This window comes from Cibotium barometz, chromosome 58 (assembly GCF_041138505.1).
Source record: "Cibotium barometz isolate CiBa-2024 chromosome 58, ASM4113850v1, whole genome shotgun sequence".
Taxonomy (NCBI): Eukaryota; Viridiplantae; Streptophyta; class Polypodiopsida; order Cyatheales; family Cibotiaceae; genus Cibotium; species Cibotium barometz.
The window spans coordinates 12,931,015-12,941,219 of record NC_141103.1 but is presented as its reverse complement, the minus strand read 5'-3'; the positions used below and the strand labels follow the sequence as shown (position 1 = coordinate 12,941,219).

The 10,205-nt window shown below is 43.1% G+C and overlaps 1 protein-coding gene across 1 annotated transcript; it reads left to right on the top strand.

The window, feature by feature from the left end:
* The first annotated feature begins 1,080 nt into the window (after positions 1 to 1,080).
* On the top strand, positions 1,081 to 4,467 carry LOC147605916 (uncharacterized). The gene is made up of 7 exons (XM_086792391.1): positions 1,081 to 1,803; positions 2,017 to 2,660; positions 2,795 to 2,938; positions 3,025 to 3,090; positions 3,240 to 3,305; positions 3,411 to 3,479; positions 3,641 to 4,467. The coding sequence occupies exons 2-7, from the start codon at positions 2,148 to 2,150 to the stop codon at positions 4,127 to 4,129; spliced, it is 1,347 nt and encodes a 448-aa protein (XP_086648517.1). The 5' UTR covers positions 1,081 to 1,803; positions 2,017 to 2,147; the 3' UTR covers positions 4,130 to 4,467.
* The last annotated feature ends 5,738 nt before the right edge of the window (positions 4,468 to 10,205 follow it).

Genomic DNA, 10,205 nt, shown 5'->3' with positions numbered 1-10,205 from the left:
CCTAAACATCATGGCTCTTTTTATAGCCTTTTTTTTCCAGTGGTTTTGCATTTATTTAAGGTATTGCCCACACCGTCGTTTGGTTGAGCAAGAAACCAAGGGTTTGCTTGCTAGTCGTGTTAGGACACATACAAAATATGCAAAATTGGATTGCCAAACATGGGTAAGTTTGAATATCCCGAAAGAGAGAGGAAATGCCCAAAAAACAGACATGATGGTGTTTGAAATCAAGCTTGTACCAAATAATTTATTGATATTTACAACTTACAAATACATGGAGCGGTCTTTTGCAAGTTTATTGTTGTTTATATGTATGGTATGACTTGACAACATCGAAAAGGTAGCCTAGAGGCGGCCTTCGCTGTAGGGTGGTTACAGACTAGGTGGAAGGCCATCATGAGGGCCCAAGGTGTGGGTATGTAATTTAAAGTCTAGAAGGGCACTTAGTTGTGCAAAGGCTTTCCACACTTATTTTTTTTAAATTTTGGGGACTACTAGAAGGGAGCAAAGTACTTCGTGTGAGGACCCCTCATATCCTCTACAAAGCGAGGGCAAAGTAACTATCAGGTGTCTAGCCGGGGATCGAAACCTGGTACCTCTAGGTTACAAGCCACCCCCATCAACCACTAGAACAAGCGCCCGATGTTAAGCTTTACACACTTATATGTGTGTAAGCACAAAAACAACCTCGAGAATGGGGTGAAGGACAAAAATTCTCACAGTTTGTTATGTTATGAGTGCCAATCCTTTGGGCAAGCAAAGGCTCCCCATAAGTTTTTTTTAAAAAAAAGAGAGAATGTAGTGTGGATACCCATTTATTTATGACATTTAGATGTCAATATATATTGGGCCTAATGAGGGTTGGGACAGCCTTCAAAATGAAGGGTTTAATTAAATAAGTGGTGGTATTTTAAGGCCAAACGGAACCTTGGTTCCGTCCATTACACAGCAGTCGACGCCACCCATCTTTGTCCACCGGCTAAAGAGACCATCGCTTTCTACTGCACACTCTATATTTTTCTCTCTCTACTCTCTCTCTCTCTCTCTCTCTCTCTCTCTCTCTGTCCCTCCCTCGACAGAATTTCACACACCGCCTCAGAGAAGAAAAAAAACCTCTCATTCTCAACGGCCTGTCCAGTTCATGATATTCCCCCTCCCTCCCCTCTCCTACAGTCGCATTGCCGCGGCCCATCCCACACTCCAATTTCCACCTGCCACACCCTAATTTTGCCCCCTTTGAAGGGCTCCTTCTGTTGGAGTCTGCAGCCTTTCCGATCCCCTCTTGCAAGTTGCTCCCCCCCCCCCCCCTCCCCCCCCCTCTCCATCTCTCTCTCTCTCTCTCTCTCTCATCGCCTAACTGTTCTTTCTGCTCGCCAGCTGACAGTTTTGCCCCCCTTCCTACCTTCACTGTATCAATCACCCTTTCAGCGGCTCAATTCTACCTTTTCCTTCACACACACACACACTCACCCACCCCTTCTTGTGGGTCTTCGAGTTTGCCTTCTCATTTTTCCTGCCAAACCATATTCAAAGCTTTTCTTCTTATCAGTTTGCAGTTTGAGAGCTGAGCTGCTCCTCTAACCTCATTCCAATCAAATCAAGTCCGCTGTCATCCCAAAGCACATAGATCTGTTAGCATGCCCTCAAAGGTCACAATAAGCACCACAAGCAAGTTCACCTGCAGTTGACTGTATTGTAAACAAAGGAGGTCAATGCTGAGGGGCTTTTTTAAGCTCTAGGATCTCACAAAGAATGCTCAAACAGAAGACAAGGTTCAGCTCAGTGATTGGTGCAACTCCAAGGGTAACATTTTGCTGTTTTGCTCTATTTTTGCAAACCCTCAAAAGGTAGCATTTTGCTTTGTTTTTGTGGCTTGCCCTCAAAAGTCAACGGATGGTGCTGGCATCCCTTGAAGGCTGTTTCTATGTATATGGGTTTACTTTCTTCCATTCACTTGATCTTTAAAAGGGGCTTTATAGATAATAGTTCTTTGATTGATCGTTTCCCTGATTACAGGTGCTGCCCTGTTTAAGTTAAGCTGGAATAAAGAAGCCCTTTGTTTTGTCATCTCTGCTGGTCGTCCAGAGCTCATATGAACGCAGGAGGATTCACTGGTTCAAGGGATTGAGCACACATTGGTTTGAGACATGGATGAGATTTTTGAACAAATTCTTTCTGCCTCATCATGGGGAGATGGCATTAGCAGCATGGCTGTCGACTCAGTCGGGGCTCTGCAGAGTCTGTCAAACATGGGTTCAAGCCATATGATGCCTTCTTCGGGCCATTTGGCTGGTGTTGTGGGGAACCAAGGACCCCCTCATACTACTTCCCAAGAACATCATGATGACTTGTTTGACTCCCATCAGGCACACCTGCAGCTGAACAAGACTGTACCCCCTGCAAGGGGTCCATCCAGAGACTCTCCGGCACTTAAAAACAATGGTTTAGACGGTTCCAAATTTCAGCAACCCTCTCAGTCTCCGACCTTAATGGCAACAACATGGAGAGAATCCTTCATGGGCAGCATGCCACCATTGTCTTCAAACATGGGCCAGGGAAAGCCAGGCTCTTTTCCTTCATCTGGAGAGGGGATGCAGAATGACCTGCATCTGGGCAAAAGATCAAGAGATGATGAAGATACACTGAAAGAAGCAAGTATGGTGAGTGAATTGCCTGATACCATCTTCATGAATAGGTTTCTTGCCCTTGAACTCGCTGCCATAATAGGAATAAGTAAAGGCTTAGTGCATGCTTTTCATGTCCTGACAAAGTTATGGCATCATGTTAACAATAGATTCATGGTGCACAACCACAAGCCAGTGGGGACCAGGCACTTTTCGGTCAAAATGCTGCAGGAGCGGCTATGAATGGGACCACAAGAGCCCGTGTAAGAGCTCGTCGTGGTCAAGCTACAGATCCACACAGCATTGCTGAGCGGGTAAGCACTCTAATGAAATTTGAGTGTCACATTTTCTACTGCAAGTTGCCTGCAAGATCTGTAGTATTCATATCCTTTTGTGGCAGAAACGCAGGGAGAGGATTGCAGAGAGGATGAAAGCACTTCAGGAGCTTGTACCAGATTCTAATAAGGTAAACTTTCTTGAAGCTGCTGTAGAACCCATTCACACAGTTGTGCTAGGGCTCTGTTGTGAATCCTACATTTGACATTTAGTTGCGAGGTCTGTGAACATGCTTGGTGTATCTTTTGATTGAAATAGAAAACTATATGACATGTGCAGACTGACAAAGCTTCGATGTTGCTCGAGATCATTGGCTATGTTAAGTTCTTGCAGATGCAAGTCAAGGTTCTTGCCGGCCGCCGCAACTCAATATTTTTGGAAGTTTTTGGATGTAGTCACTTACCTCACTTACATATGTAGCGTATCCTGATTTTATGTTTTATCCTCCAGTGTTTGAGCATGTGTAGGCTTGGTGGTGCGGGCACAGCTGCTCCACATCTGGTTGATCTCCCTGCTGAGGTAAATGTGTTTTTTTGGGTGCAAATTATCATCCTTGTGAATATGTAACAATCACATGTAATAAAACTAACACCACAAGTGTGTGTGTGTGAGAGAGAGAGAGAGAGAGAGAGAGAGAGAGAGATGCATTCAAAGTAAGCTTTCTTCTTATGATGTTACAGGGAGCTCCTAACTTGATTGCTGCAAGCCTTGCTCAAGCCAATGGAGTATCAGGTGCATCCCAAGATGTTATAGCCCTTGCAGAGTGTCAAGTGGCCCAACTTATGGACGAGGATATGAGTGCAGCCATGCAATACCTGCAAAGCAAGGGTCTTTGCTTAATGCCCATTTCTTTAGCAACGGCAATTTCAAGTACAGGTGCAAGGCAGCAGTCTATGCCAGCCAAGGGTTCTGATGCTGGTGGGAATGAGCAACAAGCTATGGAACTGCAGGTTATAGCTGCAAGTGGTGGCGATAATCCCAGAGAAATGGCTGCACTACCTAGCAATGGTATCAGTACAAATGATGGTCTTGCCAAGTCAGGGGAAAATATGCCTAAATTGTCAAAAGAGATGCTCAAAGATGAAAATGTGAATGAAAAGATGGGACATGGGTTGCCTTTTACTTCAAGTAAGGGCGAGCCAAAGAATAAAGAAGATGTCCAAATGTGACTGTTTATATAGCAAAGTGATATATGATGTAAGGAGCCCTTTACTGTTCCAAACTAATGCAACACACTCAATGGCAGTTATTAGTCTTGCCCATTCAATACAGTAGCATCTACAGCAGTGGTATAAATCCTTAGGCATAACTCTTTTTGTGTCACAGGCCCCTTAAGACAATTGTCATTTGCAGGGAGTTACAGATATGATCTGTTCATACAAACTGGGATCAATAGTTATGATGGCTATGTCCTCAAAGCTTCAATACATACTAGAGCATTTGTTACACCATGAATATTAATTAATACACATGGCAGAGCGTAATGCTATTCTCTGCTGCCTTTTTCTTGGAGTGTTGCTAAATGTTCTGTAAGGTGCACTTTTTTCCTGGGAAATGAATGTAGCATCTATTTGTCAAAAAATTATGCACAGACAATCATACACACGCGCAAGAGACTTGTTAATCTGTGTTGTTAGATTGTAAACCTTAGAAGTGTCGCAAAACGGCACTTTTGTCGAGCTTATTTCATGTTGCCTGTCCTTTATGGTCTTGTCCAGCTGGTCTAAAGAGATGGCATTCTTGTCTTGAGAGCTAGATCCTAGACCTCTCCACTTCTGCTGAACAAAGTGTGTTAATGCTTACTTGACCACTTGTGGCAAAAAAGAGCAGTGTATGGCCCCAATATGCTCCACCTGAACAATTCTACCTGCTCCAACAAGGATGAAACCTCTCTTGCACCTTGGTTGCCAGGGTCCTCAGTGGCTTCCTCTGGATGAGAATGAAGCCAATGCTATGCCAAAGATTGCTAGTATGCTCCGCCGCGGAACGATTCTACCTGCTCCAACAAGGATGAAACCTCTCTTGCACCTTGGTTGCCAAGGTCCCCAGTGGCTTCCTCTGGATGAGAATGATTGAAGCCAATGCTATACCTAAGATTGCCAGTATGATCCACCTGAACAATTCTACCTGCTCCAACAAGGATGAAACCTCTCTATCACCTTGGTTGCCAAGGTCCTCAGTGGCTTCCTCTGAATGAACATGATTGAAGCCAATGCTATGCCTAAGATTGCCAACACACATTGCAAGTTGTCGGTGAACCGATCCGTCTGATGGTGTAGTGCAGACAGGGATTGAAACTGGGCCCTGGCCCCCGTCAACACATGTATATCATTGTCTCACGCCTGTATGATGTACACATACGCTTCCCATAGTCAGTCACAAGTGGATTTCTCCATGTAAGAGCTCAATAGAGAGGTTGGGCACACAAAATTCCATGAAAGCAGCAAACAAGCATGTGTAGCCCACAATCGAGAGCAATAGGAATCAACAAGGGAGCACGAGAGGATAAACCTGACAGTCTCCCTAACCTCTCCTCTAATCCTCCTCTAGCCACATAGTAACATGGTAGGGGTGTACCAAGGGTCAACTGTGCACGGGTGGGGGCAGTGCCACAGCAACGCGCGGGGTGTACCAAGGGTCCAGACTGTGCACGGGTGGGGGTGTAGAATACTTGTAGAGCTTGCATTAATTAATGCATTTAAGGTCCAACCTTAGTATTCACTACTAAGGTCAACCCTCCTAAGGTGCTCTCTTCATAAGGGAATCTTCTATCCAGCGTTTTATATAACTAAAATTGAATTTTTTATAAATATATTACTTGTAACTTGTCATGTGACAAGCAAAGGAGAGCCCCACCCCCACTTGGCACGAGAAGGAGAGATCTTTCACTTAAGAGAAATTTTTAAATTTTTATAAGTGTTTTTTACACTCACAAGTAGTTGTCACCATCAAGTCATTTGCTCATTGAATAAGTATATATATATATTTAGGAAAGTTTCATATTTTTGAACTTTTAAAAAGGAATGTTCCTTTTTCACAAGCCTAGATGTATTGAGGCTCACAATTAGTTGTCACCATCAAGTCATTTGCTTATTGAATGAGTTTCTTATATATAGAAACACACACATATATATATACACATACACACATACACATATTAGAGAGTTTCTCATTTGCTCATTTGTTTTTCCTAGCACACACACACACAATATTATATTATATGCATGTGTGAGAGAGAGAGCACACACACACATATATTATATATGTATTTATAGGTATGTATATATGTCACATGCATGTGTATGCACACAACGCACCACACACATGCACACAAAAAACACCCACACAAAAAAACACATGCACACACTTGCATGCACGTGCACATACACAAATATGCACACTTACATGCACACTTACTTAACCTCACACATACACATACATGCATATAAACTTACATATATATACACATATTGGAATGAAGGGATGTAATGCATGAAAAATATGAGTAATCACCATGTAAACATGATGCCTAAGTGTGTTTAGTCTCTCACCAAGAGAATGGAAATAGCCTTCCACAAGCCAAGAGAGAAGCCATGAGCTCCAAGAAACATAAGTTTTCATTTCTAAAAATGATCATCAAAAGTTACAACCATGGTCCAAGTCCCCTCTTTTATACATGGACTTGTCCCATTATTAACCCTATTGAATAAAGTTCCTACTTTATTACAAACCATCCCTTCCCAAAGATTTTGTCCTCAAAATCAATAACATGTACAATCTCAAAGTATGAGACTCTAATGTAATCAATGGGAAGTGGTTAAGAGTTCTCAAGTACATCCAAAGCACATATACAATGAAAATCCGGATGTATACAAGTCCACAAAGCTTCAAGCCCAAAGTGTATGAGTGGGACTGTTATGACAGCCCTTCTAGTCGATGAAGACCCTTGAAAATCCTTCATTTAGACTCCATATATTGGGCTGAAAATGATATGTACACTCAGCCATATGTAGCCCACATCATAATCTTTCATTAGGATACGCCATGAAGCTTGTTGGAGTAGAAAAATAGGCCCAATAGTAGACCTTCCCAAAGCTGTCCAGAAATTACAGCATGTACACTTCTTTGTGTTGAGTTTGAGAGAGTTGATGGATTTAGAGTTGATGAAGCTATGAGTGCTCCCGGAATCCACAAGAATATGTGCAACCCTCCCATTGATGGTCCCCACCAACCTTAGTGTGCTTGGGTTCTTGCAACCCGCCAACAACTCTTGTGAGATAGAGCATATGCAAGCTGAAATTTCTGCATTGGTAGGCATGTCTTCGTCCACAAGGCTTTCCTTAACTCCACCTCTCGGATCAAACGGAAACTTACCATCCTCCGTGATGAAAGAATGGTCTTCAAGTGACTCCTCATGTGCTTCTTCATTGCAATCCTCCCATTCCTCAATGTCATGAGAGTCATCCTTGTTCTCTTCCTCATCCATGAGGATCATAGTGGCCACAATCTTCTTTGATTTGCACACATGCCCGGGTGACCACCTCTCTTTGCACTTGAAACATAGCCCTTTGCTTCTCAACTCCTCAATCTTTGGATCATCCATTCTTTGAGTCTTCTTGAAGGGTTGAAAGGGCTTCTTCTTCATGAAGTCACTACCCTTTTTGGCATCAAATTGATGTATCTCATTCTTTGGCTGTCCACCCCCAAATGATGTAGGAGTTCTTGGATTAGAGGATGGTAATGTAGAGGTAGGACCTTTCCCAAAATTGTAAGAAGTAGTGGTTGGTTTGAGTGTGTCTTTGGTGAAGGTCATGGGCTGAGACCTCTTGTACTTTGGCTCATAGAGTTCGGCTAACCTCATAGCTTCTTTGAGAGAGCTAGGCCTTTGAGCCGACACATCCACCTTGATGAAGTGTTCAAGTCCATGCACAAACTTTTTCATCTTCATGTCTTCACTCAAGCCTTCCACGTACATTGAAAGCTTCAAAAATCTCTTGATGTAACCTCTCACCATCATCCCCTTTTGAGAAAGCTCATACCATTCTTCATGGTATCGGTCGAGCACTAAGGGTGAAATGAAGGCCAAGTTCATCTCCCGCTTCAATCCTTCCCAAGTTGATGGCGTGTTCCCTTGTTTGACCAAGTGCCTCCACCATTGATGAGCATAATCTTCAAGATGTAAGGAGAAAAATTATACCATATCACGCTCACTTTTTGGGTAAAGTTGGAAATAGGTGTCAAGCTTGGTAGCCCACTCCTCCAACTCTTGCGGAGATGACCCGTCACCTTTGAACTTTGATAGTGAGATTTTGTCTTTGACATCCTTGGAAGATATGTGGGATGGGTTATCATGTTGGGTAGAGGGCTTGAATCTTTGCATCTTCGAGTATGACTCCATAAATTGTGCAAAGTCTTTGTAATCCCTCTTGATGATATTCGACAATTCCATCCACTTCTCGTGAGCATCCCTTTGTCTTTGGGCAAAGGACATTTGATTCCAATCGAGTGCAATCTCCTCATCATTCACAAACAACTCATCCTCTTCCCTTGAATGCATTGCCCTAGAAAAGGTAGGACCCTTTGATGCATTGAGGTGAGACAAACCCGAATGAAAAGAAGGAGGAAACATGTCCTTGACAAGAGGTCTCCGTGCATCCGCCATGAATCCCCGAGTGGATGCTCCCAATGGATCCTCTTGTACGGCCTTCATGGAATCCTCATTCAAGATGCCCTTGCCTTTTCTTTGCTCATAGTCACCATAATTCCCATGCTTTTCTTGTGCTTGAGACTTCCCAAACTTGTCCTCCATCACACCAATCCGTGAGGATAATGTTTCAAAATGAGAATCAAGCTTGGAGTCTAAGGTCTCCAACCGTTGTACAAGCATTTGCATGAGGGTGTCATGGTTAACCGCCGCTTGTGTCCCTTGAGAAATTTGATTATGTACATTGCCTCCATTGTCTTCATTGATGAATGCATCCCTTGCATCCATATTACCTTCCATGTTCTCATCACCAATGATCATTTCTTGCACAACATCCCCACCCTTGCGTGGTCTTCCCTTCGGCATAGTGAGGAAATGCAAGATGTTGGTAGAATGCCCAAATGATGTCGGAATTGGACAAAAGAAGGTTCTATGGGTAGGTAATGGTGTCTACTATCCTCTCAAATGAACACAGTAAGAATTAGGTGTGGGCAAGTACTCTCTGTTTTAGGGTTTGTGGGCAAGTACTCTCTGTTTTAGGGTTTGTGCGGGACAGCTGAAAGTAGTAATTTGGCTCTAAAACGCAAAATATATGTCGGAATTAGGATTTTGACGGCTCTATAGAAAGCTAACGGAAGATAGAACCTACCCCTAAAAGCATTTTGATTCAGTCAAAGTGGAAGTATATTCTGTTTGACTTTGACCAGAAAGTCAACATGACTACTTTGATCGAGATTGTGATATCCGATTAAGGGGTTCTATGGCTCATTTGAAAACTCTCAAGGAGTAGAATAGAGTCGTGTAATCACTCGGACCTAATCCCAAAAACCCTAGGACTGAATTAGGGTTTTATAAAATCCCAGAAATTCCCAAAATTCGGTCCCAAAGCTCAATCCGGCTACAAATGATTGGTGTTTCTCCCCTTGGTAGTTGTGAATAACTCTTCAAGTGTATCCATGGGGTAAATCTCCAATCAATAAGCTTGTTTGGCTCCCTTGTTGGAAAAATTCTGCCAGAGTCTCCTTTGTAATTGGAACCAAATCTCAAATGAAAATGCAACTTCTCAAATCACAATGCAATACTCTTTGTATCCCACAATGTCATGAAAGATCATATGCACTCTTTGTCCATCAAAGCATTTGCAATATCCACACAATACGACGAAAAAGGGGCCCCATTGCCCAAATGCATCCGCAAAGTCGATGGTGAGGATTGTTGAGGACGCGCGTTGAAGCTTGCCGATCTCCCGGCCAAGCTCTTCTCACCCCTTTCACCGAGTTTTTCTCCAAGGTGAAGGTTGAGGCCATTTCTTCACACCGGTGTATCTAATCCCCCTTTGTACCGCTTTACCAAGCAATCACGGCACAAAGAGTTCAAGCCATTCTCCCCTTGGCCTCTCCAACCAATGCCAAGGTACCCTCACACATTGCTAGATTCTATAGAAACTTGAAGTGGTAGCAATGGTGAGTGTAGGTACAAAATGATGTGGATAATATCAAATGATAGAACAAGTTTGTTGGCTTACAAGTATTGAGCATGAC

Excerpts from the sequence above, each read along its gene's own strand:
- LOC147605916 (XM_086792391.1), top strand. The coding sequence starts at position 2,148 with ATGGATGAGATTTTTGAACAAATTCTTTCTGCCTCATCATGGGGAGAT. Across the intron at positions 2,661-2,794 it reads CACTGAAAGAAGCAAGTATG|ATTCATGGTGCACAACCACA; the intron begins GTGAGTGAATTG and ends TGTTAACAATAG. Across the intron at positions 3,306-3,410 it reads TCTTGCAGATGCAAGTCAAG|TGTTTGAGCATGTGTAGGCT; the intron begins GTTCTTGCCGGC and ends TTTATCCTCCAG.